General features: G+C 42.9%; 1 protein-coding gene across 1 annotated transcript in view; it reads right to left on the reverse strand.

Annotated features, from left to right (window-relative positions):
• Window positions 1-20,052, reverse strand: part of MYO10 (myosin X) — a 276,760-nt gene that overhangs the window by 91,871 nt on the left and 164,837 nt on the right. Inside the window, exons 9-17 of the mRNA XM_023218261.2 lie at window positions 14,230-14,359; window positions 11,593-11,711; window positions 10,027-10,173; window positions 9,435-9,535; window positions 9,254-9,320; window positions 7,993-8,085; window positions 7,498-7,566; window positions 6,920-7,002; window positions 3,265-3,373 (exon numbers count right to left, since the gene is read on the reverse strand). Coding sequence (XP_023074029.1) covers window positions 3,265-3,373; window positions 6,920-7,002; window positions 7,498-7,566; window positions 7,993-8,085; window positions 9,254-9,320; window positions 9,435-9,535; window positions 10,027-10,173; window positions 11,593-11,711; window positions 14,230-14,359 — 918 coding nt within the window. The remainder of the gene's footprint in view (window positions 1-3,264; window positions 3,374-6,919; window positions 7,003-7,497; window positions 7,567-7,992; window positions 8,086-9,253; window positions 9,321-9,434; window positions 9,536-10,026; window positions 10,174-11,592; window positions 11,712-14,229; window positions 14,360-20,052) is intronic.

The following is a 20,052-nucleotide window of genomic DNA, read 5'->3' on the forward strand; positions in this document are numbered from 1 at the left end:
AAGATATTGAGTCAATGTATTAATTGAAATTATTCGATAACACACCAAACTCATTTATCACTTCCTTTGAAATGGTGCAATTTTAATAAACCATTCTGTCAACAAACAAAAATCATCCTAGGATATTTCAATGTTTAGTACAGAAAAACTGAGAAAGAGCCACTCTTCCACTGTCATTATTCTTCCCAATTCATTAGTCCCATCGAAATGACAGTCTATGCCAGCACTTCACTGGTCTCTGAGCCACAGTCTCTCACTCTTACCTTCAAATCACCAGACTTACAGACTCCAGATCAATCTTTAATACTTTCTTTTCCAACTTTTTTTTTTTAGAGTTTTTAACATTTACCAAAGCAGACAGAAGCATACAAATGAGTTCTCATTATCAGCTTCAGCTCAGGGCTAATCTCATTTCGCCTGATCCACACATACTATACCCACCTCTGTGGAAAAGCAAATCCCAGACATGATGTGATTTCATCCAGCAGCATTTCAGCATGTAGGATTAAAGGCTAAACACTTTAAAGCCCTGTGTAACCACAGTATCATCACTCCTGAAGAGATGTGACATGAATTCCTTAAACTAATATTAAAATGTGCAATGGTCTCACATTTCATATTAAAATGCTCAACTGTTTCAAATTGTATGATTTTTAAAAATGTTATTTATTTAATTGAAACAGGGTCTCACTCTGTCACCCAGGCTGCAGTGCAGCAGCACGATCACAGCTCACTGCAGCTTCCACCTCCCAGACTCAAGCGATCCTCCTACCCCAGACTCCGGAGTAGCTAGGACTACAATGGCATGCCACCATGCCCGACCAACTTCTTAATTTTTTTGTAGAGATGAGGCCTTGCTATGTTGCCCAGGCTGGTCTCGAACTGCTCAAGTAATCTTTCCATCTAGGCCTCTTAAAGTGCTGGGATTACAGGCATGTGTCACCGTGCCCAGCCCATACATTTTAAAAGGTTTGTTCTTTTGCATCAAAATGCAAATATGGTCCATTCATTGTAGTTGGTTGATGCATCTTTTAAGTCTCTTTTAATCCATTGGCTTTCCCTCCAACTCTGTCTCTTTTTTCTTCTCGTAATCTTGTTGAAGAAAACTGAACTGTCTAAACACTACATGGATTACTTACTTTTCCAGAAAACTTTTAAATTTCTCCCAGGACAAAACATCCTGACGTTCACAGCCCTTCATATTCTGATACCAACTTAAATTCTCACGAGGTGTCCCATCTAGCTGGTATTCCACTGTCTGCTGACAGTCCCCAGAGACAGGACTTGCAGCTCTGTGCCTGGGCTCCTCTCCTGCCTTCACCTGCACCTTGAAAACTCACCCACCCTTTCCCATTTCCTTCACTGCTAGTCCAGTTTAAAGTCTCAAACATTTTAAAAACTTTCCCAGGCTGGGTGCAGTGGCTCACGTCTGTAATTCAGCACTTTGGGAGGCTGAGGTAGAAGGATCGCTGGAGGCCAGATTTTCGAGATCAGCCTGGGCAGCATAGTAAGACCCCATCTAAGTAAAACATCTAACAAATTAGCCAGGTATAAAAAATTAGCCAGTCATGGTGGCGTGCGCCTCTAGTCCCAGCCGCTTGGGAGGCTGAGGCAGAAGAATCACTTGAATCTGGGCGGTAGAGTTTGCAGTGAGCCAAGATCGTGCCATTGCATTCCAGCCTGGGTGACAGAATGAGACTCCATCTTAAAAAGAAAAAAGAAAAAAAGGGCCGGGTGCAGTGGCTCATGCCTGTAATCCCAGCACTTTCGGAGGCCGAGGCAGGCGGATCATGAGATCAGGAGATGGACACCATCCTGACTAACACGGTGAAACTCCATCTCTACTAAAAATACAAAAAATTAGCCAGGCATGGTGGCGGGCGCCTGTAGTCCCAGCTACTCAGGAGGCTGAGGCAGAAGAATGGCGTGAACCCGGGAGGCGGAGCTTGCAGTTAGCCGAGATCGCCCCACTGCACTCCAGCCTGGGTGACCGAGCAAGACTGTCTCAAAAAAATAAAAAATAAAAGTCAGGGGTAGTGGCTTACACCTGTAGTGCCAGCTACTCAGGACGCTGAGTGGGAAGAATCACTTGAGCCTGGGAGTCTGAGGCTGCAGTGAGGCGCAATTATACTACTGCACTCCAGTGTGCGTGACAGAACAAGACCCTGACACACACACACACACACACACACACAAACCTTTCCCAGAAGTCCTAGCAAAACTAGCCTTCTAGAAAAAGAAAAATGAACACCTCTGCTGGAAGATTAAGAGCCTAGGACAAGGTAACTGACATTAATCTTATCTAACCAGGGGAAAAAAACATCCAGATATGAGAAGAAATATATCCCATTTCCACATGAGCCTCTCAATACAAATCAGAGCGGTCCCAAATGGCCTTAAGAAGGTACCTATTTCGGCCGGGCGCGGTGGCTCAAGCCTGTAATCCCAGCACTTTGGGAGGCCGAGACGGGCGGATCACGAGGTCAGGAGATTGAGACCATCCTGGCTAACACGGTGAAACCCCGTCTCTACTAAAATACAAAAAACTAGCCGGGCGAGATGGCGGGCGCCTGTAGTCCCAGCTACTCGGGAGGCTGAGGCAGGAGAATGGCGTGAACCCGGGAGACGGAGCTTGCAGTGAGCTGAGATCCGGCCACTGCACTCCAGCCTGGGCGACAGAGCGAGACTCCGTCTCAAAAAAAAAAAAAAAAAAGAAGGCACCTATTTCAAAGCTTAGAAGAAGTAGTTATTTATTTTTTAAAAAAGGATCTACATGTTTTTATCTGACTCAGAGAAAAAGTCTATTTTATTTCCTTTTTCTTTTTTTTTGAGACAGAGTCTAGGTCTTACTCTGTCACCCAGGCTGGAGTGCAGTGGTGCAATCACAGTTCGCTGCACCCTTGATCTCCCAGGCTCAGGCAATCCTCCCACCTCAGCCTCCTGAGTAGCTGGGACCACAGGCATGCGCCACCGCGCCACATAATTTTTGTATTTTTTGTAGAGACAGGATTTCACCATGTTGCCCCAGCTGGTTTTGAACCCCTGAGCTCAGGTGATCTGCCCACCTCGGCCTCCCAAGGTGCTGAGATTACAGGCGTGAGCCAAAACTCTATTTTATTTCTAAAGCACTATCTGGTTTAAAAGCATGATACAAAAGGAAACAAAATTAAATATTCTCATAGACCTCACATACACCCAAATCCTCTTTTCAATTCTTAAAAGCACAGTGACGATGGAGTCTCTAAGCCAGCAGTGAAAACGAACCTTGAACTGTGAGCTGACTGTAGGCCGCCGATGTTTGCTTCCACATTTCAAGGTATCCTGGTTGTTGCGGCTTGAAACATGTTCAAAAAGATCGTAGATAAAGTCAAATCTGTGTGAGGCAAGAGCAGGACGACAGTGAGGCACATACACCCATTATTAGGTGCAAGATTACTGTAATTAATGGTGCCCTTTCCCAATGATAATTTAAAGTAATACACCCTAGGCCTGGAAGAACTAAGACAGCTTCCAAAGATTTCAAACCAACCCCTGCCAAAGAGCTTTAGGCACTGAATACACGTGGCCGTGTCAGAGATCAGAGTCTGGCAGAGAAGGGGACTGGCATGACAGTGACAAAGGGTGGAATCCCACTTAGGAGCCCTGTGCTTTCTGGAATGCCATGTAAGCCTCTGTAGCCTCGGTCTCCTCACCTGCAAAAGTGAGATATTTGTTTTGCTCATCTTGCAGTGTTGCAAAGATTGAAGCAGTTAACGGATGGAAAAGTGCCCTGGGGAACACTAATTACAGGGTGAGGCAGGCAATGGTTCAAATCCTGTCTCTCCTTCTTCCTAGCTGTGTTGGTTGGGCAAGATGTTTCATCTCTCTCTTAGCCTCACTATTTTCATCTGGAAAATGGAAGTAAGTTTTGAATTTATCCCCTAATGCCAGGGTGAGAATGAAAGGGGAACATGTATGTAAAAGGCAGAAAGCATGGTACCCGGGATATCCTATATGTTGATGTTAGTTATTATCAAAAAGTTCTGTAAAATCCATTGCTACTATTAACAAGGTAAAAGTGAAAAGCTTCCCATAATTTTTTTTTTTCAGACAGAGTTTCGCTTTTTCACCCAGGCTGGAGTGCAGTGGTGCGATCTCAGCTCGCTGCAACCTCTGCCTCCCGGGTTCCAGCGATTCTCCCGTTTCAGCCTTCTGAGTAGCTGGGATTCCAGGCGCCTGCCATCACGCCTGGCTAATTTTTAGATTTTGTAGTAGAGATGGGATTTCACCACATTGGCCAGGCTGGTCTTGAAACTCCTGACTTCAGGTGATCCATCTGCCTCGGCCTCCCGAAGTGCTAGGATTAAAGATGTGAGCCACCACACCCAGCCTTCAATAATCTTTTCATCTTCCTTGCATGGAAGGTATTATGGGCTACGAAGCTGGCAGGGTTAGTGGCTTCACTGTCGCCAAGACAGTCGGGGAAGACTTCTGAGCACCTGCCTCCCCACAAGCGGCAACATTAGACTTTCCCTGGTCGCTTCTTGCTTTGCCCCAACCTTTTTCATTTTTGTTCTCGGGTTCTCTTTAATGCTCACTCTTTGAAGTTCTCTAACTGTGCTTTGAGCTCTTTGGAGAAAAGCTTTGGTTCCATTCATATGTCGCAGATGTCAAAGGTAAAAGCGAGTGAAGCGAGCGAACAGCCCCAGCTCCTCGGCTTGTAAAGGGAAACATGGGGTTGAGACAGGAAGGTCTCTGCCCCTCACAAAACTGCTTCATGCACAGAGGCAGCTGGTGAGACGCCACCTCGCTGGCCTCCAGGCCTGCAATCTTTTCACCTCGACAAACTGCCTCTACTTAACATCAATACAGGGCTTTTATTTAAACATATTGCATTAAATCGCATTAAACTAAGAAACTGCTTTGACAGCATGCTATGGTGTTTTTTAAACACCCATCATTTTTACAGGTGTGAAAACTCACCTAAAAATAAAACAGCTAACAATGTTGTAAATAGCGATTCCTCACACAGAATAGTTAAAGTAAGTTTGAAGATCGAATATTTCAAATTCCAAGTTTCTAGGCTGATACTACCTTGTATGGGCTCCCTTTGTCCCAATTCATTTCTATCTAAGCGACAGGTGGCCATCTAGTATTTACATTTCAAAAAGTAGTACAGTTTTTAAACTTTTTTGCTACTTTCCTTCCTTAGATGTTAAAAATGTGTCTTTGTTACAGTTTCCCATCAGATCCAACACAGGTGCTGAAAGCTTTCAGGCGACGGTTTTTCCCTAAACTTTCTCTCTTACACAGCCTCCTAAAAACAGGACACTTTCGCCGGGTACGGTGGCTCATGCCTGTAATCCCAGCACTTTGGGAGTCCGAGGCGGGCGGATCACGAGGTCAGGAGATCGAGACCATCCTAGCTAACATGGTGAAACCCCGTCTCTACTAAAAATACAAAAAAATTAGCCGGGCGTGGTGGCAGCGCCTGTAGTCCCAGCTACTCGGGAGGCTGAGGCAGGGGAATGGCGTGAATCAGGGAGGCGGAGCTTGCAGTGAGCTGAGATTGCGCCACTGCACTCCAGCCTGGGCTACAGAGCAGACTCCATTTCATAAAAAACAAACAAAACAAAACAAAACAAAAAACAAAAAACAAAATGGGACACTTCCTGGTCTAATAGACACCAATAGTTAAACTAATCACTGCAAGTTTCTGTGTGTTTTCTTTATTGATTTAATGGTGTAAATTTATAATTCATGAATGAATAAATGAATATGTGATAAATTTATAATTATAGCTGAATTAAGGCATATTTTACTAACTAGAGACACGGGAGTCCATAAAACCAAGGCTGAAATCAACCACACAGCTCTAAGCTCCCCGTGAAGAAAGCAGGTCACACTGCTTAAGATCTTAGGTTCTCAAGCCAACCAGACCAGATCAAAACTGGAATTGATGGCTCACTGGTTACCAGTTGAGAGGTCTTGGGGAAGTCACTTAACAGCTTTAACTGCTCCAAGCCTCAGTTTCCTCATCTGCATAAAAGAGGATTAGTAACAGTACATTACTTATGCCTCTCAGGTTGGTTTATTTCAGTACCTCACTAAACAGCAGTCATTGCTCGTATTATTATTATTATTTTTTTGAGACGGAGTCTCGCTCTCTCGCCCAGGCTAGAGTGTGGTGGCGCAATCTCGGCTCGCTGCAAGCTCCACCTCCCAAGTTCACGCCATTCTCCTGCCTCAGCCTCCTGAGTGGCTGGGACTGCAGGCGCCTGCCACTATGCCCAGCTAAGTTTTTGTATTTTTAGTAGAGACGGGGTTTCACCATGTTAGCCAGGATGGTCTCGATCTCCTGACCTTGTGATCCGTCTGCCTCGGCCTCCCAAAGTGCTGGGATTACAGTCATGAGCTGCTGCGCCCGACCTGCTTGTATTATTATTATTATTATTTTTTTGACTTTTTTTTTTTTTTTTTTTGAGACAGAGTTTCACTCTTGTCACCCAGGCTTGACTGCAATGGCACAATCTTGGGTCAGTGCAACCTCCACCTCCCAAGTTAAAGCAATTCTCCTGTTTCAGCCTCCCAAGTAGCTGGAATTACAGGTGCCTGCCACCATGCTTGGCTAATTTTTGTATCTTCAGTAGAGATGGGGTTTCACTGTGTTGGCCAGGCTGGTCTCAAACTCCTGACCTTGGGTGATTTGCCCACCTTGACATCCCAAAGTGCTAGGATTACAGGCGTGAGCCACTGTGCCCAACCTTGCTTGTATTATTATGTTATACTTATGAGTTATTTCATTGATGAAATAGTACCTGAGGAAAACAATATTAAGTTTCTTACATAACAGCAATTTGTTCTATATTTGTGAATTAAAAGCATTTACACAAATATTCATTTACTTGCTAAGGACTTCTCAGGGAGAAGACTGACATACCGGCTTTCTCTCAGCAAATTGAGAAGGTCATCTCGAAATGTATCTCTGTTCTTCTCCAAGATACCTCGGACATCATATTGCACCTAGTTGTAAGAAATAAGAGGGGAGAAAACTATTGAAAGAATAGTTTCAGGTCATATGCAACCTCCCTGAAAGATCCACAAAAATAAATCATTCCAATAAATGTATTTATTTAGTTTTTAAGAGACAGGGTCTTGCTCTATTTCCCAGGCTGAAGTGCAGTGACGTGATCATAGCTCATGCAGCCTCAAATTCCTATGCCCAAGCAATCCTCCCACCTCGGCCTCCAGAACACTTAGGACAACAGATGTGTCACCATGTCAGGCTAACTTTTTATAAAATATCTTGTAGATATTTTTTATATCTACGGTGCCCAGACTGGTCTCAAACTCCAGTCCTAAAGTGACCCTCCTGACTCAGCCTCCCAAAGTACTGGGACTATAGGCTCATGTGAACTGCCATACCAAGCCCAATACATTCACGATTGGTTCTGAAACTACTGTTTTCTCTGAATATCAAACAGGCGAATATCAATAGGTATCTTAATAAAAAGTTACCTCTCCAGCGTAGTGCTTCACTCCAAAATTGTTAATTGCAACTCTGGGCTTCACATAAAAGTGGTTATTCTAAAAAAAAAAAATTAAAAATAAAAACACAATGCCTTATTTCACTCACTGATTTCCCTTGACTTCCAGAGAACGCTACATACAACAGACAGTGAAAATCTTTCCAAACTTGGCATGGATCTGCGTTTCAGGACGCGGTGTATGGTGCACTTTATAAAAACCATGTTAACTCTCGACTGTGTCATTGTAATAGATGAACAATTTTATGTTCTCTCAATAAGCTTGGGCATTCTGACAAGTAGCCCCAAATCTAACCCTTTTGCTTATTTCAATTTATTTCTAGTAACAGGAGAACACCTTTGGTTTGAGAATCAAAGTTCAATGTGGGAGGCACAGCTGGGCCAGTGGACTGACATGTCTGGTTTGTGACCCCAACCCACAGATGTGCTACTTCGATGTGATTAAGAATTGCAGGTTTCTACATACAGCATGCTGACTGTGTAGCTTCTCCAGTAAGGTGCTGTCTGTGGCTTGAGGAAAATGGCTTTCTTCATTGATAAGGGCTAGGAGGCCAAGTTTCTAGAAGAAAGAAGAAAAAGAAGAAATGAGTTAAAAGTTGAATGTGGCTGGGTACGTGGTAGCTCATGTCTGTAATCCCAGCCCTTTGGGAGGCCAAGACAGGCAGATCATTTGAGGTCAGGAGTTCAAGACCAGCCTGGCCAACACAGTGAAACCCTGTTTCTACTAAAAATACAAAAAAATTAACTGGGCATGGTAGGCACACCTGTAATCTCAGCTACTGGGGAGGATGAGGCAAGAGAATCACTTGAACCTGGGAGACAGAGGTTGCAGTGAGCCAAGACTGTGCCACTGTACTCTAGCCTGGGCAACAGAGTGAAACTCCATCTCAGAAAGAAAAAAAAAAGAAAAAAAAGTTGAATGTGTGCGTCCCAAACTATTTTGAGAGCTCTTCTCTACTCTCTATCAAATGAGTGGTTAAAAGAAAAGGCATGGTAATTTCTTGATTGGAAAATTCATAATGATACACTATAGAGAAAACCAATTAAGTTCTATGTAAATCTTAAAAAAAAAAAATTGGGCCGGGCGCGGTGGCTCAAGCCTGTAATCCCAGCACTTTGGGAGGCCGAGGTGGGCGGATCACGAGGTCAGGAGATCGAGACCATCCTGGCTAACATGGAGAAACCCCGTCTCTACTAAAAAATACAAAAGACTAGCCGGGCGAGGTGGCGGGCGCCTGTAGTCCCAGCTACTCGGGAGGCTGAGGCAGGAGAATGGCGTGAACCCGGGAGGCGGAGCTTGCAGTGAGCTGAGATCGGGCCACTGCACTCCAGCCCGGGCCACAGAGTGAGACTCTGTCTCAAAAAAAGAAAAAAAAAAAAAAAATTGAACCCATTGCAATTCTGTGGATAAAACTTCTACTTCTGAGGATAAAACTTTTACAACTGGCAAATCTATATCGGTACTGGCAAGGTTTTGCTTCTAAGGGAAGCCAATTTACACACTGCTGATTCTAAAATACTGAGTTCCATGAGACAATAGGTTTGAAGCAGCCAAGTATTTAAATTCAACCTTGCACATTTATATTGATGTTTCCAAACAGTCCATTGTGTTCTAAACATTCACATCTTTGATGTGCGTGTTCGTGCACGTTATTTTGTTCCCATAAATATGAATCAGCCCAGCTGGACCCCCTTGGGAGTCTAACCATTCTTCAAAAATACATTACCTTCTCAATCAAGTCCAGGCATTCTCCGTTGTCTATCCAGTCAATATCTTCCCACACTAACCCTTCCCTGTAGAAAGATTTTAAATAGCCAAGTTAAATGAAAACTTAGCTTCAAAACTATCTAATCTAGTTGCTGTTTTAAAAAAAAAAAAAATTGAAATGGAATTCTATGAGTGCTTACCGGCTATATTCTAGTTGTTCTAAAGAAAAAATGTGCTTGTTGAAGTATTCCTGAAGTTTCTCATTTGCATAGTTTATATTGAACTGCTCAAAGTGATTAACCTAAAGGGGGAAAGCATTCAGTAAGTATCTTTAGTGCACTCATGATGACATGGAAAGGTGAAGAAAAGACAAAACAAAGATCTGCAGAGAAAAATATCAGTGCTTGTTGCCCGGCACCGTGGCTCACGCCTATAATCCCAGCACTTTGGGAGGCCGAGGTGGGCAGATCACCTGAGGTCGGCAGTCAGAGACCAGCCTGACCAACATGGTGCAACCCCATCTCTACTGAAAATACAAAAGAAATTAGCAGCCCATGGTGACAGACACCTGTAATCTCAGCTACTTGGGAGGCTGAGGTGGGAGAATCACTTGAACCAGGAGGTGGAAGTTGCAGTGAGCTGAGATCACACCACTGCACCCCAGCCTGGGAGACACAGTGAGACTCCTTTGGGGGGAAAAAAAAAAAAGAGAGTTTGCTTACAGAGATTTGCTCAACAGCAGCTAATCATGAACAGAAGAGAAGTCATGTGCTGCACTGTTAGTAAGTCTACCTCAAAGTTTTCAAATCCAAAGATGTCGAGGATGCCAATAGACTTGAAGTCCTCTTTGCCTTTGATCCTGCTGTTGATCTTTTTGATCACCCACTCAAAGCAGCACGCATACAGAGCCATGGCCAGGGAGTCCCTGCTGTCTACTGCCTGTGGGGAGAGGAAGCGGCACACACTCAGCTGACCCTGGCACCCAGATAGGCAAGGCCATCCCCGCCCCACTCGAGAGACACACACAAGACTAGCATAGCATCTGGCCCTCCCGTGTGAAGTCAATCGATACCATCTAGGAAAGGCCAGGTATCTAAAGAAACGATAAACTGGAGCTCACGTATTTCCTTTCTGTTCAGATTAAATACTAGGATTCCAAACTCAACTTGCTATGTTGCATTACACAAAAGAATCTAAACCATATATACGGGTACAAATGTTAGCAGGTTTAAAACAATAATTAAGATGTGAGCTCTTTTTAAAAATGTTCTGATTTTCTATTATTATACTTTGTATTTACAAAGTTTTTCTTCATAATATGGTCATCATTTTTATATATCCAATTAAAAACATATTAGAAGAGTGTGATGGTTAATACTGAGTGTCAACTTGATTGCAGGATACAAAGTATTAATCCTGGGTGTGTCTGTGTGGGTGACATCTGAGTCAGTGGGTTAAGGGAAGCCATATCCACCCTTAATCTGGTAGGCAAAATCTAATCAGCTTCCAGTGAAAATAAAGCAGGCAGAAAAACGTGGAAAGGCGAGACTGGCCCAGCCTCCCAGCCTACATCTTCCTCCCGTGCTGGATGCTTCCTGCCCTAGAACATCGGACTCCAACTTCTGCAGTTTTGGGACTCAGACTGGCTCTCCTTGCTCCTCAGCTTGCAGATGGCCTATTGTGGGACCTTCTGATCGTGTAAGTTAATACTTAATAAACTCTGCTTTCTATCTATCTATCTATCTATCTATCTATCTATCTATCTATCAATCATATTAATTCTGTCCCTCTAAGAGAACCCTAATACAAAGAGCTAGCACATATACATTTGCTCAAGGCAGTAGCAGAGACAAAAATAAATAAAACATATTATTATATTGTCTTCATTATAATACATTATTGTTATTGTTGTAGGTAACGTTTATTTAGTGCTTACTCCACACCAGACATTAAATGCTCAGCATATATTTGTTGTTTTTATTGTTACAAAAATCCTATGAATTACGTATAATTATCCTTGTCTTATAGTGGAGGAAACTGAGGCATAGTGACTAAATTTCCCAAGAGCAGACAGTAGTAAGTGGGTCAAGTTCAAAGTCAGGCAATCTGCATTCGACCCATCCTGTTAACAATCAGATGTTGTTTTACACAATTAGACAGCAATTCAATAGCTTTGTCCATTCCCAATCCTTGGGTATCTTCTTTATTTTGATCATGAACCAAAGTCATTCGAACAGTTATTAATACATGACAGTTACAATATAACTGTCATTATAGTTACGTATTTGAATCAAACCTATGGATGTGAAAACCCAGGAGTGTGTAGTAAGGCAGGATCGGATGGCAAAGCGTGTGTACCTGTTGGACACTGAGAGGCGTGAGGATCTCTTCCCCCCTGAGGAACATTGATCTCTGGGTCAGAGCATCTGTGAGCTGTGTTGGGTCCAGCCCAAGTAACTCTGCAGATCTGCCCAAAGCTGCAAACAGAGAATAAGACAAACGTGAATGAACCCACCGCCCCTGAGAAGCTAACCAGGCTTAGCGATACCTGCACGCAGAGAACACTCCTGACTCCCTCAGGCAGAGTTTAGAGACTGCATGTTATTGCTAAGTTATTCACTCCCTTGGTGAATCCTAGGTTAGCAGCATAGAGCCTGGTGCTTGGACAAGTGTGGTCTGGGAATCCCATGGGTGTCCCCAAGATCCTGTCAGAGGTTTGCAACTACTTCCTTCTTTTTTTTTTTTTGAGATGGAGTCTCACTCTATAGCCCAGGCTGGAGTACGGTGGCATGATCTCGGCTCACTGCAACCTCTGCATCCTGGGTTCAAATGATTCTCCTGTCTCAGCCTCCTGAGTATTTTCAGTAGAGACATGGTTTCACCATGTTGGCTAGACTGGTCTTGAACTCCTGACCTCAAGTGATCCGCCTGCCTTGGCCTCCATGCCCGGCCTACTACTTTCATTAATAACAGTAAGATGTTACTGGCTCTTTTCACTCTAATTCTCTCCTCAGTATACAGAAGAATATTCCAAAGGCTACACAACATGAGGTATCTCAACCAATTAGATGCAGATATGACAACCGGACTGTCTTTTTTTTTTTTTTTTTTTTTTTTTTGAGATAGAGTCTTGCTTTCTCTCCCAGGCTGGAGTACAGTGGCATGATCTCGGCTCACTGCAACCTCCGCCTCCTGGGTTCAAGCAATTCTCTTGCCTCAGCCTCCAGAGTAGCTAGGATTACAGGTGCCCACCACCGTGCCTGGCTAATTTTTGTATTTTTAGTAGAGATGGGTTTCACCCTGTCGGCCTGGCTGGTCTCAAACTCCTGACCTCAGATGATCCACCTACCTCGGCCTCCCAAAGTTTTGGGATTACAGGCGTGAGCCACTGTGCCCAGCCCCCAACTGTATTTCAATATGTCAGATATTAAAGAAATTTGCAAAAAGATAAGATAATGTGACTATCCTTACTGTTTTCTGATTTGGAAAAGAGTCTTTTAAATAAAAATAGAACATTTATTTTAGTATGCAATGGGTTTATTACTGTTCTTTTCAATTGAATAAAGAATATTTTTTAAATATCTCATTTTAACTTTTAATTAGAAGTTTTAACTTTTTTTTTGAGACGGAGTCTCACTTTGTCACCCAGGCTATAGTGTATTGGTACAAAGTGTGATCTTTGCTCACTGCAACCTCCACTTGAACCCTCCTGGGTTCAAGAGATTCTCATGCCTCAGTCTCCCCAAGTAGCTGGGATTACAGGCACACACCACCACGCCTGGCTAATTTTTGTATTTTTAGTAGAGACGGGGTTTCACCATGTTGGCCAGGTTGGTCTCGAACTCCTGACCTCAAGTGATCCACCTGCCTCATCCTCCCAAATTGCTAGGATTATAGGCATGAGCCACTGTGCCCAGCCAAAAAGTTTTAACTTTTAATGTCAACATCAACAGATACAACCCACATAAACAAAAGCTCTCTGGGGTTCTATGATTTTTGAGAATATTAAGAGGTACTGGGTGGAACCAGACACTTGAGAATTACTGGCCTACAGTACTGGTCTCCTCTAGAACCACTCTGAACTTGAACTCATCTAATTTCCGGCTTCCATGACCTCATCTATTGCTTCCATCAGAAAAGTTTTAACAAGTAATACATAAATCACTCAAGCAAAATGACAACTGACACAGCTATTATGTTAACTCATTTTACCTTGACAGCAAATCTCTGAGACACTGTACAGGTGAGAAGTCACGAGTGTTCAGGGGATAAATAACACAGGAAACAGCATGAAGCAGGGAAGGGCTATGAACCCAGCATCCTGGCTTGCAAAACAAAGAGTCTTAACCATTCTACCACACTGGCACTCAACAGGACGATGCCACCTGACTCTCAACACTTTCCTATGCTGATTCCTGGTTGCTCGTATTTCCACGTATTTGACTCATTTTCCTTCTTTTTAAACAGAGAACACGGCCGCTATCCCAATTGACTAGTAACTTTTCATACACTCCGAGCCTTTCTTAACCGACACTTGGTATCTGATACAACCAACGTTCTGTAGCTCTCTATTCAAGGAGTCAGAACATTTTCTCTTTTTTTTTTTTTTTTTTGAGATAAGATCTCACTCTGTCACCTAGACTGGAGTGCAGAGGCATCATCTCAGCTCACTGCAGCTTCGACCTGCAGAGTCTCAGGTGATCCTCCCACCTCAGCCTCCCAAGCAGCTGGGACTACAGGGTTGCACCATCATGCCTGGCTAATTTTTGTATTTTTAGTAGAGATGGGGTTTAGCCACATTGCCCCAGACTGGTCTCGATTTCCTGGGCTCAAGCAATCTGCCCGCCTCCACCTCGCAAAGTGCTGGGGTTACAGGCAAGAGCCACTGCAGCTGGCCAGAACTTTCTCTCTAAAAGGCTAGACAGTCAGTAATTTAGGTTTAAGTTTCCTATGGGGAACGAAGGGAGAGAGGACGGCAGGCAGGCATAATCTTACCTGTTTTGAAGGAAACCTGTGCCCCACCAGCAGTGATAAATTCTATGTTCCCAAGATGTAGTATACCAGCAAGCAGCCTCGACACTTCCCGAACTTCCTCCTTGCTGAACTGCATCACATCCATTGCCGTCTAGAAGAAAATAAATGTATTTAGTTTTACGTTGTTTTTCCCACTGAAGAAAATGTAGAATACCCCTGATAATATAAAATTACTACGTGTTATTGAAAAGGCAAGGAAAAAAAAATAAATGCATAACCACTCACTTGTTTTTTCGTTTTGAGACAGAGTCTTGCTCTGTCACCCAGGCTGGAGTGCAGGGACACAATCTCGGCTCACTGCAACCTCCATCTTCCAGGTTCGAGCGATTCTCATGCCTCAGCCTCCAGAGTAGCTGGGATTACAGATGTGTGCCACCACGCCTAGCTAATTTTTTTTTGCATTTTTAGTAGAGACTGGGTTTCACCACGTTGGTGGTCAGGCTGGTCTCGAACTCCTGATCTCAAGTGATCCACCCACCTTTGCCTCCCAAAGTTCTGGGAATACAGGCGGGAGCCACCGCACCCGGCCCATAATAACTCACTTTTAAAACGATGAGGACTTTACATAGTACACATAAAAGGAGGAAGATAAAGAACTATAGCATGTTCAGAGATAATCAATGAAATAAACATAGTGTCTGCCTTACATACAAGCCTTCTATATATGCTACAAAAGAATTACTTCAGGCAGTCACAGTCATGACAACAATAAAGAAATCGTTTTCCGTATAGCTATCAGAGTGGATGAAAATGTTGTTATTTTCTTTAGATGTAAAAATGTGGGGAGGGAGTACTTGGAGAGGGGGTGTTTTTCTGTTTTGTTTTGTTTTGTTTTTGGTAGAGATGGGGGTCTCACTATGTTGGCCAGGCTGGTCTCGAACTCCTGGCCTCAAGCAATCCTCCCACCTTGGCCTTCCAAAGTGCTGGGTTTACAGGCGTGAGCTACCAAGCCAAGCCAAGAATTTTAAAAAAGTAGCCAGGTGTGTTGGTGCATATCTGCAGTCCCAGCTCCTGGCTTGGCTAAGGCAGGAGTATTGCATGAACCCAGGAGGTCAAAGTTACAGTGAGCTATGACTGCATGTGTACTCCAGCCTGGAAGCCTGGGTGACAGAGTTAAGACCTGTCTCTTAAAAAAAAAAATTAAATAAATGCTGATGGAAACTCTAAACAGATGAGGACCTGTCTTCCTAAGGCACTCATCACATCTCTAGTTTTCATTTCTCCAAAGGATTTTTTATGGTCTTATCTTGGCCTGAGGATACTAAGTGGAAGTTAACATAATGCTGCTCAGGGAAAAATAAAAATAAACCGGCACTTACAGGAATCTGTTACAACAACAAGTATCTAAACAACTGAAGCCACGAGTTTTCTGAATCATATCTAAGATTTGCTAATTTTCTATTGTGACCGAGGAGCTGTATTCTTGTGACCAAAAAAAGCTATTAAAAAGGGAAAGAAAACCAGATACACATACACACCAACCGGGGTGCAGACTTGTTGGCAATACCGATGAAAATGACCTACAAAAAGAACTTGGACCCACACACAAGGACCATAGGAGAGTGGTAAGAAGGAAACCATGCACTGCTCTGAAACAATAGAAATTGCAAAAGGAAACAACTGGAGATTTAACACTGCAAGAAGTTCAATTTCTTTTCCTTTTCTTTTTTTTTTTTGAGATAGAGTTTAGCTGTTTTGCCCAGCCTGGGGTGCAGTGGCACGATCTCAGCTCACCGCACCCTATGCCTCCCAGGTTCAAGCGATTCTCCTGCTTTAGCCTCCTAAGTAGCTGGGATTACAGGCATGCGCCACCATGTCTGGCTAAGTTTTGTATTTTTAGTAGATATGAGGTTTCTCCATGTTGGTCAGGCTGATCTCGAACTCCCAACCTCAAGTGATCTGCCCGCCTTGGCTCCCCAAAGTGCTGGGATTATAGGCGTGAACCAACACGCAAGGCCAAGATTAATTTCTTTATAAAGAAAATGCAATAATGCCAGAAAAAAAAAAAGACCAACAATGGAGAGGGAAAGAATTAAAAGATCCACTGACATACATGAGCGACAAAAATAGGGAGAAATGCAAATCCAGGTACTGTTTTCCTTCCTGGAAATCGAACAGGTACAAATTAAGGTACATATGAGATCAGTTTTGTCAAATTAGCAAAAAATTTCAGAATGATAAAGATTAGTAGAAAAGAGACATTTACACAAAGGTTGTTAGTACTATAAATTAGTATAATCTTTTTGGAAAACAACATGATTATCTGACAGAATTGTCCTAACTATATAATTTGTATATAATATCAGAATTTTCATGTCTGAGAGAAAAACCAACAACAAAGGTTCAGAGGAGAAAAATAACTTTCTCAGGGTCGCACAACCTAAATTCAAAGTCCGGCCCAACTGACTCAAATCTAGGAACTTACCATAATCATTTATTACTATTTTGATACAGGGTCTCACCCCCGTCACCTGCACTGGCAGGCAGTGGTGTGATCAAGGCTCACTGCAGCCTTGACTTCCCGGGCTCAGGTGATTCTCCCACCTCAGCCTCCTGAGTAGCTGGGACAACAGGTGCACACCAACACACCTGGCTAAATTTTTGTATTTTTAGGAGAGACGCGGTTTCACCATGTTGCCCAAGCCAGTCTCAAACTCCTGCGCTCCTGCAAGTAATCTGCCTACCTAGGCCTCCCAAAGTGCTGGGATTACAGGCATGAGCCACTGTGCCCGGCCAGGAACTTATTATTATCATCATCATTATTACTGACCCAACTCTGTTACTCTATAAAGACATAAAAAAAGAAATCTATATAATCTCCAATCATTTCAATGCTGGAAATTTGTTTCAAGGAAAATTTCAAGAGCAGGAAAAAAAACCTTCAGAAAATATTCACTACAGTGTTACCTTAGTAACACTTTCACAGAAAAATAATTCTAATTATTCTACAATTAGATAAGTCAAATACAGTAAGTTATATGAATATTGCATACTTTTTTTTTTTTTTGAGATGGAGTTTCACTCTTGTTACCCAGGCTGGAGTGCAATAGCCCGATCTCGGCTCACCGCACAACCTCCGACTTCCGGGTTCAAGTGATTCTCCTGCCTCAGCCTCCCGAGTAGCTGGGATTACAGGCAAGTACCACCACACCTGCCTATTTTTGTATATTTAGTAGAAACAGGGTTTCTCCATGTTGGTCAGGCTGGTCTTGAACTTCTGATCTCAGGTGATCTGCCCTCCTTGGCCTCCCAAAGTGCCAGGATTACAGGTGTGAGCCAACGTGCCCAGCCTACTGTATACTTTTTAAATAAAATTACGCACATTATATAGAGAAACAGTTATATTTATGGTAGCTTTTTGTAAAAAAGCAAAAAAGCTATTTTGTACCCATATTATTTGTAAAACTCAGGCTGGGAAGAAAATTTACAAATCTGAAACTAGTTCTAATAGTTACTGTTAAGGGTTAACTGTGAGTTAACAGTGTTGGTAAGCTCATGAACATTCTATTCTATCGTGTCTTTTAATGTTGCTGGCAATAAATATGTTTACAACAAAAACTGAGACAATCAATGGGTGAATGGTTAAACAAACTGCTGTCTATTCAATGGAATACCAAAAAAAGCAGTGAACAGTGATACGTGCCACATGGATGGCTGGAGGAAGCTGGATACAGGAGACTACACAGTGTGTATTTTCGTTACATGGAACTCTAGAGAAGATAACTGTACACTAGAGGGACTGAATTAGATCAGTAGTTTCCTAGGGCCAGGTGTGGGGGGCTGGGATTGCCTGGGAAGGGGCACAGAGAAACTTCTGAGGCAGAGGATTCCCTTTTATCTTGATCATTATCGATGAAAGGGTGTGTAAATTCAAAATTCACTGAAATGTATACTTTAAATGGATGCATTTAATTATGTGTTCATTATATCTCAATAAAGTTGATTATAAAAATTAAAATACCATAAATTACTTAAAGGTGGGAAGGCTATCATTTCATGCGTGCAAACAGAAAGAAAAATAAGAACTATTTGCCAAGTGCTTATCAATTTAAAAAAGCCTATGAGAAAATAATTATTCAAATTTAAAGATACTTATCGGTGACTTCTTCCAAAAGGTAAAAGCAAAGAAATGCAGTTAAGATACACAAAATAATGTTATTCCCAAGACTTTTTAAACTGTGTTAAAGACCGTATCAGATATCAGCAAAATAATTAAAATGCACCTACATTGTGCAAAAGTTAAATTTTTCCCTTTCTATGATTAAAGTTTTCTTCATATATGACAAGACATACTCATAACTAATATACAATCATTTTCTAGCCTGGCAACATAGCAAGAACCCCATTTCCAAAAGAAATTAAAAATTAGTGTGCTGGCGTACACCTGTACTCCCAGCTACTTGGGAGGCTGAGGCAGGAGGATCACTTGATCCCAGGAGTTCAAGGGTGCAGTAAATCATTATCACACTACTGTGCTCCAGCCTGGGCAACACAGTGAGACCCTGTCTCAAAAAAAAAAAAAAAAAAAAGTGAAATAAGTAGAAAAATTTTAGGCCGGGCGCGGTGGCTCAAGCCTGTAATCCCAGCACTTTGGGAGGCCGAGACAGGCGGATCACGAGGTCAGGAGATCGAGACCATCCTGGCTAACATGGTGAAACCCCGTCTCTACTAAAAAAATGCAAAAATCTAGCCGGGCGTGGTGGCGGGCGCCTGTAGTCCCAGCTACTCCGGAGGCTGAGGCAGGAGAATGGTGGGAACCCGGGAGGCGGAGCTTGCAGTGAGCTGAGATCCGACCACTGCACTCCAGCCCAGGCGACTGACCGAGACTCCCTCTCAAAAAAAAAAAAAGAAAAATTTTAACTGCCAAATAAAAAATATTGATACATACCCCATAAATAAAAATTCTTGGTTAAGTTCAAAAAAAAAAAAAAAAATACAAAGGTTCTATAAGAAGATATTTAAGCAAATGAACAAAATAAATGTGCTTACTATATTCATACATTTGTGGACTTCTTTGCTTCCAGTCTAACTCTTAAGTGATTGGGTAAGGAGCAGAGTCGTGATAAGTGGCAACTGCATTAATCATAACATGGAATAATTTAACGTCTAAAACCAGTTCTCACCAATGCAGACATGTCTGCTAAAACTCCAGCAAGAGTCTCTACTGCGTCTTACTCTCCTATTTACAATCTTTGTTAATAAGCAATCTCCACCTCTTGTCAAAGGCCGCTTTGTGGCTTATTATAATTAGTATTTCAACACTAGGTCTCAAGACTGAAAAAACCATGGGAAATTCTCGGTATGATTCAGCACATAAAAAACAGATGTGCCGGGCGCGGTGGCTCAAGCCTGTAATCCCAGCACTTTGGGAGGCCGAGACGGGCGGATCACGAGGTCAGGAGTTCGAGACCATCCTGGCTAACACGGTGAAACCCCGTCTCTACTAAAAAATACAAAAAACTAGCCGGGCGAGGTGGCTGGCGCCTGTAGTCCCAGCTACTCGGGAGGCTGAGGTAGGAGAATGGCGTAAACCCGGGAGGCGGAGCTTGCAGTGAGCTGAGATCCGGCCACTGCACTCCAGCCTGGGCGACAGAGCAAGACTCCGTCTCAAAAAAAAAAAAAAAAAACAGATGCTTGTGAATGTGAGTGTGTATTGGGGGGTGGACAATACGTGGTAGAATCCCAATCATCACGCACAAAAGGAGCTCAACTTGTCACACTGGAAACAAAGGGAGGAGTGTCACCATTGGAGAAGGCTAAGGTACCTCCGAAGAATCCCAGAAG

Source organism: Piliocolobus tephrosceles, chromosome 4, assembly GCF_002776525.5.
Source record: "Piliocolobus tephrosceles isolate RC106 chromosome 4, ASM277652v3, whole genome shotgun sequence".
NCBI lineage: Eukaryota > Metazoa > Chordata > Mammalia > Primates > Cercopithecidae > Piliocolobus > Piliocolobus tephrosceles.